At 36.1% G+C, this 16,400-nt stretch overlaps 1 protein-coding gene across 1 annotated transcript in view; it reads left to right on the plus strand.

Annotated features, from left to right (window-relative positions):
• HBS1L (HBS1-like (S. cerevisiae)) overlaps positions 1-16,400 on the plus strand; it is a 34,238-nt gene that overhangs the window by 8,437 nt on the left and 9,401 nt on the right. Inside the window, exons 4-10 of the mRNA XM_006885010.1 lie at positions 448-565; positions 3,148-3,294; positions 6,438-6,555; positions 7,325-7,393; positions 9,250-9,396; positions 11,840-11,930; positions 12,326-12,434. Of these exons, the coding sequence (XP_006885072.1) occupies positions 448-565; positions 3,148-3,294; positions 6,438-6,555; positions 7,325-7,393; positions 9,250-9,396; positions 11,840-11,930; positions 12,326-12,434 (799 nt within the window). The remainder of the gene's footprint in view (positions 1-447; positions 566-3,147; positions 3,295-6,437; positions 6,556-7,324; positions 7,394-9,249; positions 9,397-11,839; positions 11,931-12,325; positions 12,435-16,400) is intronic.

The following is a 16,400-nucleotide window of genomic DNA, read 5'->3' on the forward strand; positions in this document are numbered from 1 at the left end:
ACATTTACTTTGTTTCCATAACTGGTGAACCAAAATTATGTAAGATGAGGAAAACTACCGCCTGATAAATATTCCTTATTCCGTCATTTTCACCTGCAATGTTTATTTTTCATATTTCTTTAAAAAATATGTGTGTATGTACATACTACTTATTTTGAAGAAGACAAGAATAAGTTGGGGTTTTTTTCCCTGTGAGAGAAAGTTTTATTAAAAAAAAAAGAAGTTTTAAGTTTTTAAATTAAACTCTCGTATCCACAACATTAATTTAAAACTACAGGTTTAATTCTAGTACAACAGAAATAAATAGCTTTATTATCCAAAATAATAGTCAAGGCAACAAGATTCCCATTGTTATCTTAAGAATTTAGACTGTCATTTAGTGTACTACTACATAATCTATTATGCTTACTATAAAGTCAATTCTAACCACTTCATGTTCTGTTTAAGGGGAGTAACAATGGATGTTGGTATGACAAAGTTTGAGACCAAAACCAAAGTTATCACATTAATGGATGCTCCAGGCCATAAGGATTTCATTCCAAATATGATTACAGGTGCAGCCCAGGTACTTATATCAAGTATATTGATTTTACATAAGCTTTCTGCTGAGTTTATAATTCTACGGTTTAAGCTTAAATTACAAAGCTTAGAAAAAGTTTTCTTTCTAATCCTTTTATCTGTGTTTTATAAAACCTTTTGTAATTTATTATAAAGATACCAAATTATAAAGTTAAGTTATGAAGGAATGCATATGTTTGCATTTAGGAGGTATATAGGAACATTTGACTATGAGAAGGATGTATCAACAGTGCAGGAGAAGATTACCCGGGATGGAGGTGGATTGACTCAGTGACTGGAGAAATGAGATTAGGTCTGTCGGAGATGATGAGATTGGCTCAGGATAGGGCAGGTTTCAGAGCTAATATACATAGGGTCACAATGTGTGTCAGGCAAGTCATAGTTTTGTACTGTTAAGAATAAAATACTTGATAATACTTATTGTATGAAGTTTCATTTTCAATATAGTGTAAATTATGATAATGTATGTGAAATTTTGAAGCTCTGTCTGACATTCTTTGGGCATGTGGCAAAAAGGGATCAATTGTTGGAGAAGGACATCATACTTGGGAGGATGGAGGGACAGCACAGGAGAGGAAGACCCTCATTGAGATGGATTGACTCCGGTGACTGGAGTAATAAAGATGGGTCAGAGATTGTAAAGTTGGTTCAGGGTAGAGTAGGATTCAGAGCTGTTGTACATAAGGTCTCTATGAGTCGCAAGTGACTCAGTGACCCCTAACAAATGTGAAAATTTTAAACCGGACAACACAGATATATCTTTCTGGAAGCAATGAAAGGAAAGGTATTTGGACTCTGTTCTGTCCAAAAGCCAAAACGTGGAATGGAGCGGAGTAGAGAGAAGCCCAGCTGAGAATGACTGTCATGGAAGAGTTTGACTAGCTGAAGTTGGGGAATACCAAATTTATATCCCCGATTCTACAAGTGTAGAGTTTTCTGAGATCCAGGTATGTGTAGAAGGCAAACACTATAGAAGGAAGATGGCTTCAGGATAGAATGCTCCTTAAAGAAAAGTCCCAGCAATATATTGGCAAAAAATAACTGATGACAATGAAAAGGAAGGAGCAGCTGGGGCCACATTTCCAAAGGATATATCCAGAGATGAAAAGGGTTTAAATAAAGAATGATCTGCACAAACATATGGTAGAAAACTATAAACTAGTTTCAGTGAGCCTAAAAAAGGAAATGGCCCAAGGCCTTTTAATTTATAGTATGTGTGTCTGATATGTATACATAATCTTCTTTTTTTTTTTTTTCTTCTTGTGGCATATGTTTTTTAGTAGCTCCCCTGAATGGAGGCCGCTCTGAATCACAATACAAGATTATAGAGTTAGTTGTTGTAATGTGGAGTTGGAACTGACCCATAGCTGACACTGCAGGTTTTCAGAGGCAGTTAATTGCATGAGAGGAAACTGATTGTCCATCCTTCTGCCACGGAGCAGCTGGTGGATTTGAACCATGAGCCTTTGAGAGTGCAGTGCAGTAGCAGGCAACTCAGTGGCTCACAACAATGTGTGTGTTAAGAGAGAGAGACAAAGATGATATATCAGAGGGAAAAATATCTTTTTTAATTGTCAAAATGACCAATAACGGTTAGGAAACTTAAACAAGGTTCTCAATGGTTCAGGGGCCTTATAGATGATGATTATGCTATATTTTGAAAATTTACTTTCATCATTTTTCCTCATTTTAGATTATTATTTATAATACGAAATATAATCTGTATAGATCTTTAAATAGTTCTCTGAAATAAGTTCCTAGAGGGGAAATTGATGGGAGGTAAAATACACACATAATTTTAAGGGTCTTGATAATCCCTTCCAGACTACACAGACTAGGAGGAAAGTTTTTTTAGGAGCAGATTGCCAGACCCTTCTTCCTAGTCTGCGTAGTCTAGAAGCTTTGCTGATGCCGGTGCACCGTGAATTGTTGTGGTTGTTGATTGTCTTTGAATCATAGTGACCCTATGTACAAAAGACCTGAAGCCTTTCTATAACTATCATTATTTCTCCAAGTTAATAGTTTCCAGAGCCATGTTGTTTAGGAAGTGGATGCCACTCCTGCTTTCAGTGAATATCCTTACTAATATGTGAAATGCCCTTCGGGCTTCCCAGCAATGTACAAGTCACCATAGTATGAGAAACTGATGGAGGAGAAGCAGTGATTATCCTGTTATTGTTATGTGCCTTTAAGTTGGCTGTGACGTATAGTGACCTTATGTACAGCAGCTTCGAAGCCTGCACTATCCTGAGCCAGTCTCACTGACTGACACACCTACCCCCATGGCCCCAGTTATTGTGTCAGTCCATCTCATCTGGGGTCGTCCTCGTCTCTGCTGTTCTCCATCCTTCCAAACATGATAGCCTTTCTCTAAGACTGGTGAGTATCTTAGTACTACTTAAATTTAATCCATCTGTGACATTTTCTTACTTGTTTTTGTTATCTGGTGTCAGGTTTTTTAGGGTCTTTTCTTAAAAATCTCTGACCAATACAACTAATTGAATAATCCTTCCTTTAAATGAAAAGTCTGTGGCATTATTTCTAAATTAGATACTTTTTTCCCTTTAGGCAGATGTAGCAGTGTTAGTTGTGGATGCCAGCACGGGAGAATTTGAAGCTGGATTTGAGACTGGAGGACAAACTCGAGAACATGGCCTCTTAGTCCGTTCTCTGGGGGTAACACAGCTGGCAGTTGCAGTCAATAAGATGGATCAGGTACTTAAAGACTTAACGAGAATTCTTTTCAGTTGCTAATTAAAATTTTACTCTACCCATATAGATTGTTAATTGCCATATTTAAAAAAAAAATCATTCATGATCCTGAAATTAAATACTAGTACTTGTAAATCAAGAAGATAACTTTTCGTTGTCAGAATGAACACAGAAAACATTAAAATTCTTTTTAGTTACAGAATGATACATACATAAACTAGAACTTACCTACATTTACTTCCCAATTCTACCTCAAAAATGAATAAACTTTTTTTTTAGGTGAAAAGGTAGTGTATTTTAATACAAAAATCACTATATGGAAATGCACACCAAAAAAGGGTGACCACATTGAAAAGTGATTTAAAAAAAAATTAAAAAAATTTCCAGTACAACTAACAGGAAACTCGAGCTAGACTGAACTCGAGCTAGATGAATAAACTTTTAACATTTTATTTTATATATCCATATATATCCAGTTTATTTTATTTCTTTTTATAATCTGTTTTATTATGTGCTTTCTAAAACTGGCAATATTTTTGTGATGTGTCTAAGCAATAGTTTATTCAGTCCCCACTTTTGAACATTTCATGTATGTGTGTTGAAATGACTTATTTAATGGAGATTTCTGACTTTATTGAACACCATAAAAATGCCTTTCAGAAAATTTCTAGTTTTTGTTCTTGGCAGATAAGATGAATTCACTTTCTCAACCTCTATAAAACTGTTCTAATTTTTAAAAAATATTTTCTAATTTGACATTAAAAATATTAATTCACTGTTCTATAAATATTAAAACATTTAGTATATGCATATATTTATTAACCATTTGTATTTCTTTTATGGGAATTGTTAATATAAATAATTTACATTATTTATATAACTAATTTATATTATTTATGTAATAACTTACGTTATATAATGAAACAATAAAGGTTCCTTTTTTAAACTTTAAAAAATCACTTTGTAGATGTACTTTACTAAATATATTATTTCATAATCATTTTCCTAATTTGTTATGACTTAATTTTTTTGTAGATTAATTTTCAAATACATTAAACTTTCCAAATATTTCCTTTAAATAAAGTAAAACACTTAGACATTTTCTTACCCAATAATTAAATGTTCACTTATTATATTACTACTTCTGTTTTTTGTTGGGTTTTTGTGGGGGTTTTTTGTTTTGTTTTGTTTTTTTTTTAGTTTTCCCCAGCACTTTAGTATGAACTCTTTCTTGCCTAAAGTACTATTTAAATGATTCTTTGGCAAATACCCTCATTAGATTTACTATTTAGATTCTAGTAGTGATAATTAGGTCCACTTGCTTGATTACTTATTTGCTTTCTGTCAACTCATCTTACTTTGGGGATGCCATTCACTCTGAACTGCTGGCATTAGTATCCTTCCCATCTAGTATTGCAGCATACATGTTACTATTTTATTTCTTTTACATAAATATTTTCAGTCTCATTTTTGAGAAGGTAGTATTAATGGCTTTATTTTATTCCAGTGGTAGATCCAAGAAAAAAATTCGTATTTACCTTTTCACCACAAACTTGAAATCACTTTTATTATACAAAAAAAATTTCTGTGTATGTTGTCTGTTTTCAGGTGTTTCAAGTATAAGAAAATGTACTGCTGAGTCACATTATTAGTAAGATCTGATTCTAGGATTTTTAATTTTAATAAAAATCTGTTTTGTACTTTTAGTTTTGATGTGTCCAAGCAGTAGTTTATTCAGTCCCCACTTTTGAGCATTTCTAGTTATCCATTTGAGACATTTAAATTTTATATATAGGCTATGTTGAAGCATATTTTAAAAATTAGTTTGGGTCTTTATTAGGTTAATTGGCAACAAGAAAGATTTCAAGAAATTACTGGAAAACTTGGACATTTTCTTAAGCAAGCAGGTTTTAAGGTAAGCCAATTTCTGATTTATGTGGTTATTATTCTTTCCTAAGTCTCATTTATCAGAGAAAGAATATAAATTAATATCCTAATACTCTTATAAAACATTTTCGTTTCACCCTGCTTTCATGTGTATATTATTTTATTTGGATGACCTTACCTTAAAAAAAGACAAATACTTTATAAATTAGCTTGTGTTTAATATAAGTAAAAGACACTGCAGCCTCCAATATGGACTGAGGGTCAATGTCAAGAAGACAAAGATTCTCACCACTGGACCAATTAGCAGCATCAGGATGGATGGTGAAGAGATTGAGATTGTACACAGCTTTAGTTTGCTTGGTTCTACAGTCAGCAGTCTTAGCACCAGCAGCCAGGAAATTAAAAGGCACATTGCCATGGGAAAGTCTGCTGTTAGGGACCTCTCCAAAGTACTGAAGAGCAATGGTGTCTCTCTGGAGACTAAGATGTGCCTGATACAGGCCATGGTCTTCGCAATCACTTGTTATGCATCAAAGAGTTGGACAATGACCAAGGAGGATAGAAGGAGATTCGATGCCTTTGAGCTGTGGTGCCGGAGAAGAGTATTGAGAATACCATGGACTGCTAGGAAAACAAACAGATTTGTTCTGGAAAGGGTTAAACCAGGTGGCTCCTTGGAGGCAAGGATTCTGAGGCTCCGTCTAACATACTTTGGACATGTTGTGAGGAGAGACCGGTCCTTGGAGAAGGACATCATGCTTGGGAGGGTGGAGGGATAGCGCAGGAGGGTAAGGCCCTCTATGAGGTGGATTGATTCAGTGACTGGGATAATCAGGATGGGAGTGTCAGAGACAGTGCGATTGGCACAGGACAGAGCAGAGTTTAGGGCTGTTGTACAAAGGGTCACTGTGAGTCGCAAGCAACTTGACGGCACATAACAACAACAACAACATGTATTGAATTCTGTGGTGTATGTTTGGAGAAATTAAAGAGGAAATTACATCTGGTGGAGTGAAATTTTCCCAGCAAAAATGTGAAATTACTTGGATGTTTTCAACTGAATTTGTAAATGTTTAATGAAATCAAATCTGAAAATTAACTGCATCAGATAACTTTAGGACAATAGTTTATTGTTTTTATCACTTTTTTAAAAGTACATCAGTATTGTTATTGACAGACTTGACATAGTTAATAGTAGAGATGAATGTTTTAGCTGTTTTTAACAGTTGTGTTATGTTTCATACATTCAATTTTGATAGGAAGGTGATGTAGCATTTGTACCTACAAGTGGTCTCAGTGGTGAAAATCTAATCACAAGATCTCAATCAGGTGAACTCATGAAATGGTACAAAGGATTATGCCTATTAGAACAAATTGGTAAGTAGTATTGTACTAATTTAACACAATATAAACTTGATATAAATTTCTATTTAGCGTTATTTATGGGAAATAGTAATATGTATGAGAAGGTATAAGACTTATGATCAGAGTAGCTGAGTTAATAGCTTTGAAATCTAATGTTCTCTAACCTATGTAATATTCAGTGTTAATTCATTTATTTTATGAGTCTGTGTTTCCTACCTGGTGGCGCCAGGCGCTTAGTGGATGATCAGAAGCCTAGCAGTTGGAATCTGAGAGAAGAGGCAGTAATTTTCTTTCAAGATTACAGCTTTAGAAAGTAGTTCTCTGCTGTCCTGTAGGGTCAGAGGAATGGAATGGACTATATGACTATAGGAATGGACTTTATGACGTACAGTTGTTTAAATTAAATAGGAAAACATTTCATAAATTACAGTATTGTATAAATAGCAATGGATTGGCTATTACTAAAAGACCTGCTGCCAGTTAAGTCAGTTCCAACTCATTGTGACCCTGCATCACAATGAGTTTTGAGGCTGTAAACTTTAACTGAAGGAGGCTGCCCTTTTTTCTCACTAATAATAGCTGGTGGATTCAAACTACTGATCTCTTTGGTTAGCAGTGTACATCTATAGCAGTTATACACTATACATCACCAGAGCTTCTTATATTTGCTATTAGTACTTATTTAAAAAAAAAATTCTTTTCTAAGAGAAATGAGAGTATATATAATCATGGTATGAATGAAAAGAAATTATGTTGTAAATTAAACTCTGCTTTTTCCCAGATTCCTTCAAGCCCCCTCAGCGATCTATTGACAAGCCATTTCGATTGTGTGTATCCGATGTTTTCAAAGGTAAGTGCCTCCTCTACAGTGCTTCTTCAGGATGGCTCCTTCCTTTGTGTTGCCTTCTTTCTTCTTATATTTATACTTTTCCTTCTCTGTTCTGTTGTTAGGATCACTGGTCCATTAATCGTAAAGTTTACAATTTTAGTCACCTACATTGCCCAGAAGGGAGGTCTGGTGGCTTATTGTTATTAAGCCCATCAAATCACCTGGCTGGCCCTATCCTGAGTCAATCTCAATAACTCCTACAAACCTTAACCCTGTTACCCCAGTTACAGTCCGTCTCACCCTGGGTCTTCTCCTGTGTTATTCCTCCACCCGTCCAAGCATGATACCTTTCTCCAAGGACTGGTCCCTCCTGGCCATGTGCCGAAAGTATATGAGATGGAGCTTTAAAATCCTTACCTCCAAGGAACAGTTTCAGTCTCTCCAAGACAGACCTGTTTGTTCCCTTGGAAATCTGTGGTATCTTCAAGACTCTTCCCCAGCACCTCAATTCAAAGGCATAGATGCTTCTTTTGTCATCCTTACTCATTGTCCAGCTCTCTGATGCAGAGCAAGTAATCGTGAAGACCATGCCTGCATCAGGAGCACCTTAGTCTCTAGACTTACATCATTACTTCTTAGCACTTTGGAGAGGTCCCTGACAGCAGAGTTTCCTAAAGCAGTTTGTCTTCCAAGTGTTGATTGTAGAGCTGAGCAAGCTGAAATTGTTAACCTCAATCTCTTCTCCGTCTATTTTGGTGCTGCCATTGGCCCACTGGGGACAATCTTTGTCTTCTTGATGTTGAGCTTTAATCTGAACAGGTTCAGATTTGTTGTTCAGCAAGCACACCTTAGTCCTCCAGCTGACACGATTGATTTTCAGGAATTTGGAGAGGTCCATGACTACAGACTTTCCCAAGTGCAGAACATCTCCTGATGTCATGTGTACGTTGGTATTCAGTAAATACTCAAGGGAAACTCTTATCTATTTCTGTAGTTTCTTTCCCCTCCCGTCTACTTCAGAATTTTCCCCAAATCAGAATCTCGACTCTACTTGGGATCTTTTTCTCTATGCTATATCCACACTGCCCTGCTGGATGGAAAACTGGATGATTACTGGGTTCACTTTTTTTAACAACCAAATCTTCAGGAATCATTGTTGTCTATTTAGGTTTCAAATAGTTCATCCAACTTTGTTGTTACTTAAACTAAGTGTATTTGATTCCTGTTACTTTCCCACTGTGGGCAATAGAAGGCTGTTTCTATTTATTACTCTGTCACTTTCTACTTTATGCATTTTGAAATCTTGATTTTAGCCGCATAAACATGTACTATTATTATCACTTCTTGTCTCTGTAGCCTCAAGTCTTTTCCCATTGTTTCTTAGGACCCAATCATGGAAATTGCAATTGGCTTTTGGTATAGACCACATTCAGCTATGACTGTGCATTTGTACCAGCAGTTTCCTGGCTAAGAAATGTCTTCCTTGTCCCCAGATAAAAGTTAAAATCCTGCACCTTCTTGCAGAATGCCCAGCTGAAATGTAGTCACCCTCACCCCCAAATAGTGGATTCACTGATGCATCATTTTCTGCTTCCGTTGCACATTTCAAGTAGCATTTGTTTCAGTCAAAGGTCATTGGTTTTGCATTTCTTCACTAGTGTACAATTCGTAAGCATCATTATCTTTTGATTTAGCACTCAGTAAATATTCAGTAAAGAAATGAATCCCTGCTTTTTTGTATTATTTTCATATACAAGAAAATTTTAATAAGAGTGTGATATACCATATTTTGACAATATCTTTAAATTAGGGAATAGTTATTGTTTGATGTCCATTGAGCTACAGATATGTAAGTACCATGGAAATAAGTACCACAGGCAGAATATTAATCATCAAATCTCTTTTGTCCTGTTTTACAGATCAAGGATCTGGATTTTGTGTAACTGGCAAAATTGAAGCTGGTTATGTCCAAATTGGTGACCGACTGCTTGCAATGCCTCCTAATGAAACTTGCACAGTAAAAGGTACTCCTCTGTCATGCTTTTTTATAAAACAAACCTTTAAGACAGCAGATTATTTTAGTTGTTTCGTTATTAAAGCTTACTGAAATTGTAACTGACTGTCAAAATGATACTGACTGTTGAAGATGAAAATGTAAAAACATTAAACGATTTTTTTTTCTGATGTGACTGTGTGTGGGTGTGTATGTACATATATTGTACATCCTAATTGTGATAATGTTTTCTTTTTCTGACATTGATTCAAGAAGTATGGTTAGGGTTTATTCAAATGTGGAGACACCTGACAGATACATTTAAATTGTTACTATACAGCAGAAAGTAAATCTAAAGCCTGCCTGACACCAAATAGTTACTGGCAAAGCACAGCTACTACCATCTGTTGTTTTACAGTGTGTATTTCAGAATGCTACAAATTAACAGCTTTGATCATGTTATTTTTTAAAAGTTACAATAATTGTGAGTATGCAAATAAGATGCAAATACAGAAAAATCTAGTATTGAAAAGAGGAATTGAACTACTTGCATAAAGTACCACTTTAACCACCATACTTACTTAACATACTTGCATAATTTTAAATGGCAGATTTTGAAATGTGCTTCTGCTCATAAACTTAACAAACATGTATGATTTCATAATGGCAGACTACAGTTCTGTTTATTAGTAGTTTAGCCTTTACACACATTAATTCTGATTAAAAGTTTGTGATTCATACTTCCTTTGGTCTCGCTTCGAACTTAATCCTTTGACATCAATATATGACTGATGTTATCCTATAGAGAAATATTTTTAATAGTTTTTAAGCTAAAGTATAGTCTATTGAGAATGTTAACTTATTTTTAAGTTTTAGTATTTTTCTTTCTATTATTTTGAATTTATAGTTTATATTCAGAGTTGTACCTAGGTTATACATTTAATTAGGTTGAGATTTTTAATTTACTTTTTTAAAATGCAGATCTCTTTTGATGTTATGAAATTAGTAAATACCTGTTTGTTTAACACCTTTTTTAGTGCAACCGAAAAAGACTCTTATTTGTAAGGCCAGCAGTTTGCTTTTGGTATTATAGGGAATAAAGAGCTATAATACTTTTAAAATACAAATTTTCTTATTAGAAAATTTAATTCGTATTTAAACATACAAATTTCCTTATTAGAAAAACTCCCCAGAAAGCTATTTTTTAATAGCCAGCTAAGATAAATTAAACTACAATCTGAAATTTATCAGATTTTATAGGTTGACTCCCTCATGTTTTCCAGAATCATTATTCTCAAACCTCTTAAAAAGTCTTCCTGAACTTCTTAAAGTCTCTAAACTGCCTCTGAAGAGGCTGCTGCAAGGCAAAAGTGAGAACTCTGAGAATGATATGGGTATATTATGGTTTACTAAAAACATCAATAAAGAACTCTTGTTCAGTTGATGGTCTGTACACTGTCTTCATAAAAAGTCTAGAAGCCAGTAGTAAGGGAATTTCTCCGGAACTTACCTGGATATTCAGAAAACATTCTTTTAAAAACTTTTTTGCATAGCTGCAAGTTACCCTTTGGAATTTTTCTGCAGGACTGCCTTCATGTAGTGTTAGATATATGGTATCTGGAATAATTTTAAAATGAAATTTAACCTACACTTTTTCCTTAAAAAAAATCTCTTCTTAGAAACAGTTACCGGTATGCAGTGTTCTTTCTGGAAAGAATTGTCTGTGAGCCAGGAAGAGTTAAGGGCCTGTTGAGGACAATCCTTAATACTGGCAGGAGTATTAATCCATGTGGGACACTTGGAGAGCACAAACTAGTTTAGATGGTTGTCTGCAAGCAAAGCTAAAGAGAATAAACTATTACTAGATGTCTTTTTCATTCTTATATTTAATATCATTATAAAGGAAGTTGAACTGAGTCATTATTACATGGATTCCATTAATATAAAGTGAAATATTTAAATAAGAGCTATTAAATGAACCTGGTGACACAGTAGATTAGCTCTTGGTGCCAACCATGCGGACGACGGTTTGAACCTGCCAGCTGCTCTGTGGGGGAAAGATGTGCAGCCTACTTTCATAAAAATGTGCAGCCCGGCAAACCCCATGGGGCGGCTCTGCTCTACCCTGGAGGGTCGCTGTGAGTCAGAATTGAATTGACAGCATTGGGTCTGGGTGGTTTTTAATGAATATATCACTTGAGTAAATGAGTATAAGAATCTTGATTAAAGAAGCAGAAAGCAGCCTTTTCTGGGCACACACAGTCACTTTGTGTGTGGAGGGCATGCTGGGAGGCTCAAGTCTAGAGGAAGTGTGCTTCCTCAGCACTCACAGTTACGCTTCTCACTCTCAGCCCATTCAGACCGAAAATGATGAGTAGAGACTCATGAAGCACAAAGTGGCAGCAACCCTCTCGGTTGTTATGGTTTGGTCGCGAGGTGTTTCACGGCGTGCTTTGGCTCTTACTCATTTCCAGGAATCACCCTGCACGATGAACCTGTCGATTGGGCGGCAGCAGGCGATCATGTCAGCCTTACACTGGTTGGGATGGATATCATCAAAATCAAGTGAGTGCCAAAAGGAGTTCAAGCAACCATTGATGTGCCTGTAGGTTCCCCCGCTGCGGAGACTTTGCAGTTCTCTTCCACATGAGAAAAATGTTAGGATTCATTTTTAATCTTACATAATCATATACAGACACCAGTGAAAGTTGAAAGATGGCAAGCAAAACCAAATCTATTTCAAACTGGATTTATGCAAGCCAGTGTTAGTACTTGTTTACCATTTGGTTAAGTGAAATCTGCAACATGGGTAAGATGGAAGGTTAAACCCAGAAGGAAGTATTTAGTAACAGTCTTTCATTTATTTACCCTATGGGCAAATGGTTTTTGAGATTTTCCTGTTGGATGTGAATTTGTTTCCCATGCGAGTCTTCTTCCCCCCATTTTGTCTTTTGCTACAGTGTTGGCTGTGTATTTTGTGGCCCCAGAGATCCCATTAAAGCCTGCACTCGTTTCAGAGCCCGCATTCTCATCTTTAATATTGAAATTCCTATCACTAAAGGATTTCCTGTAAGTTTCAAAATACTCTTGTTTTATAAAGTCAAAGCAACTTCTTCCTTGGAACTGTGCTTCTTTATAAGTAAAAATGCTATAATTATTTTCATATAATGTGACTGAGCAAGAAAAGATACAATTAGAATTGGGGAATTAGTACTATTGGGTGTTTGTTTATTATCCTGAGGGTTTTAGAAAAAAAAAAAAGAAAAAGAAAAGTGGGGTTGAGAAAGTAATTTCATAATCAATAGATTACCAAAAAGAGGGTAGTAAAATTTGCCCAGAGGAAATGGTTAATACTTTTCCTGTATGCTAAAGGCCATTTGACTAATATTGTGAGACTGACCTTCCTGTCTTTGTTTTGTTTAATAGTGTTTGAGTGTTACTTTTTAATTTATAAAAGGAAGAGAGTATCATGGAAAATCGTGGAAATATGCAAAAAGAAAATAAGGATGTTCTGTAAATGTAGAATGCATATTCCTGGTTAGATTTCAGTATATTTTTGCAGGCACATCCCTGGGTGTCTGTTGGTTTTTGTGTCGCCTGGGGCTTCTCTCAATAGGGGAAACTTGAATTGTGCAGGAGCAGTATAATCAGACCCCATCATTTGCCAGTGTCACCCTAGCATGCATATTTTACAGAAGAGGGAGATTTATACTGCAGTGTTACATAGCTAGGAAAGGCGGAACTTGGAGCAAGAATTCCTTGTGTAATTTTTAAATGCATAGTAACCATGCAAAATAGTTTGGTGCCTTGCTTTTGTTAGTTAATAGACAAACATTATCCAGTTAGATTTTCTTTTTGCCCAGTCAGCTTTTATACTACAGATGTTGCACAGCAGTTTTAAGAATTCATCTCAGTGGGATTAATTGCTCTTCCTTTGCAAATAGAAATGAGTCACTTTTACCGTGTGACATACCAGTAGAATAAACATAAAGATTGTAATGTTTGACTTAACCTTTTTTTGAGTTAGTGCTTTAGATTTTGGAGTAAGCTTACTTAGGTCTTTTAAATTAATTTTGTATTTAACATGCCTGTATTTGAAATTAAGCAGTAGCCCTGTGCTTTACATATCATTCATTCTAACTTTTTAATATAAAGTTAATCACAAAAATTATGTTTGTAAAATATATTTAAGTTGTTTTATGATCCATTTCTTCTACATGCTGAAAAAGTAGTAAAAGCTCTTCTCAAAAAAACTCCTGTTCCTGATTCTGTTTACAAATCTAATTTGTATTTAAGCTGTAATTGATATGATTGCTATCTAATTTCAGATAGTCAGATATTTGCCTTTGTACACAGTGTATCTCTCTAGGCATAAATAACACTGAAAGACACCCTTTTAGATACACTAACACATTTTTGACATAGTAGAGTAGCAATAATAACAGTGTTTTTCATACAAGTTTTTAATGACCTTCTGCCCCGAGGGCTGGCTTTCAGAAGATTTCAGAAATTTATGTATTGTTAGTCAAATAACTCCGAGTTAATTGCTAGTAAGCGGAACTCACTCATTCTTAGAAAGCAGTTTTTCCTAGCAGGGAGAAGGCGGAGAAGTTCTTTATAGTATATTTTTACTCATACTAGTGTAGATGTAGTGAGGTCAAGAAGTCAGTAGTTACTTTGAATAGTAATATTGTCTTCCTGTCTGTTGTAATTTCTTCAAAATAAACGTGAATTGAAAGTTTTCAGTGTAGCTTCATGAGATTTCACCTGAATATATTGATTCGCAAACTACAGAATAAATTTCTTTCAGTAAAGAAGGCTAATTTTCTCGTTCAGTACAATTACTCTTCTCAATGAGGAAAAAAAGGACTTTTCCTCCCCAAAGTCAACAAAGCTGCTTTAAGCGATGAAAATCTCATTCCTTTGAAAGTTAAGTTTTAAGTCAGCCTCAGTATACTCAAGTTTGCCTTAGTTTATATATCTTTGAGAAGAATAACAGAATAATCAACTGACTAAATGCATATTATCTAATATATATCTATATCAATGCATAGATACATTTGTACATGTAATAGATAATATCTTGTTGTTGTTGTTCTGTGCCATCAAGTCACTTGCGGCTCCTAGCGACCCTGTGTACAGCAGCCGTAAAGCCTATGTAATCATATTATCTACTATGTATGTTTATATAATGTCTATACATTGTAGTAGTCAATACATAGTGGTGGCCATAGTGAAGCTTTGCTGCAATCCTGAAGGCACATGGTTTGAGGCCACCAGCTGCCCTGCTGGAGAAGGATGGACAATCTTCTCCCGTGCGTTTAACTGCTTCTGTAAACCTGCTGGAGTTTTGAGTTGGTTCTGACTCAACGGGACACAGCAACAGACCACTACTCCGAAATCAGTCACGTTACTGTTTATGAAGCACAATTGAAGACAGGATAAATAAGGACTATAAATTGTTTCATTTAAGTACCCGGCTTATTTTATTACCAAAGTGATTTAGTAGATTTATGAAAATCTTTTAAGTTTTCAACTTTTAAGACTAGAATAATCCCAGATAAGGACCTGTCTTAATGCTCTCATTTATGAAAGAGGAATTAGAGACTCTCTTCAGGAATTGTGATCTGACTAGTAAACAGGTTAATATTTAGCATTTTTTGCTCTAAAATCTCCCCCCGCCAACTCATTACACCATTCTGTCCATGGCCTTGAATGATAGTTAAGTTCCAGCAGTCTTGATGGTGCAATGGCTCAGTGTTTGACTGCTAGTTGAAAAGTTATGGGACATAGAAAGAGGGTATTTACCACAGAGCAGGGATTCATACTTCTGATAAAAAGTATGATTCCAATGGAAAGTGATTCTCTCTTGGGACCTGAAAGTTATAGAATGTATATACTGTTCGCTGATTGAAGCAGCTGAGATGGATGATGTGTGCTCACCAGAGAGCACACTGCACAAGTAAAGGCTAAAAGCTGAGAAAGTTGGTGCACGTAGAAAATGAAAGCTCACTCTGTCTGGAACATAGACTGTAAGGAAGGATGAGAGGTGAGGCTGGAAAAGTTAGCGAAGGTCAAATTGAGACAGATCTAGATGGCTTGTGAAAGGCATCTTCTTCTAAAAAGAAAAGAAATGGCGCATTAATTATGTATTTTTGAAGAGTCACCACTGGGCCAATTGGTAGTACCATGATAGATGGAAAAGAGATTGAGGTTGTTAATAATTTCAGCTTGCTCGGCTCTACAATCAGCACTCTTTGTACTAGCAGTCAGGAAATCTAATTGCACTGGAGAAGTCTGCTGTCAGGGACCTCTCCAGGGTGCTAAAGAGTAATGATGTAAGTCTAGGGACTAAGGTGTGCCTCATCCAGGCCATGGTTTTCACAATTAAATCAGAGTTGGACTGTGACCAAGGGTGACAGAAGAATAATTGATACCTTTGAGTTGTGGTGCTGGAGAAGAGTATTGAACATATCACAGACCACCAAGAGAACAAACAAGTCTGTATTGTTGTTGTTGATATGTGCCGTTGAGTTGCTTGCAACTGATAGTGACCCTGTGTACAACAGCCCTAAATTCTGCTCTGTCCTGTGCCAGTCACACTGTCTCCGACACACCCATCCCAATTACCCCAGTCACTGAATCAATCCACCTCATAGAGGGCCTTCCCCTCCTGCGCCTGCCCTCCACCCTCCCAAGCATGATGACCCTCTCCAAGGACCGGTCCCTCCTTACAACATGTCCAAAACATGTCAGACGGAGCCTCAGAATCCTTGCCTCTAAGGAGCCGCCCAGTTTGACCCTTTCCAGGATGAATCTGTTTTCCTAACAGTCGATGGTACCTTCAGTACTCTTCTCCAGCACCACAGCTCAAAGACATCAATTCTCCTCCTATCCTCCTTGGTCATTGTCCAACTCTCTGATGCATAACAAGTGATTGCGAAGACCATGGCCTGTATCAGACGCACCTTAGTCTCCAGAGAGACACCATTGCTATTCAGTACTTTGGAGAGGTCCCTAACAGCAGACTTTCCC

Source organism: Elephantulus edwardii, unplaced genomic scaffold (genome assembly GCF_000299155.1).
Source record: "Elephantulus edwardii isolate Elephantulus edwardi_28Jun2011 unplaced genomic scaffold, EleEdw1.0 scaffold00039, whole genome shotgun sequence".
In the NCBI taxonomy this organism is placed as follows: domain Eukaryota; kingdom Metazoa; phylum Chordata; class Mammalia; order Macroscelidea; family Macroscelididae; genus Elephantulus; species Elephantulus edwardii.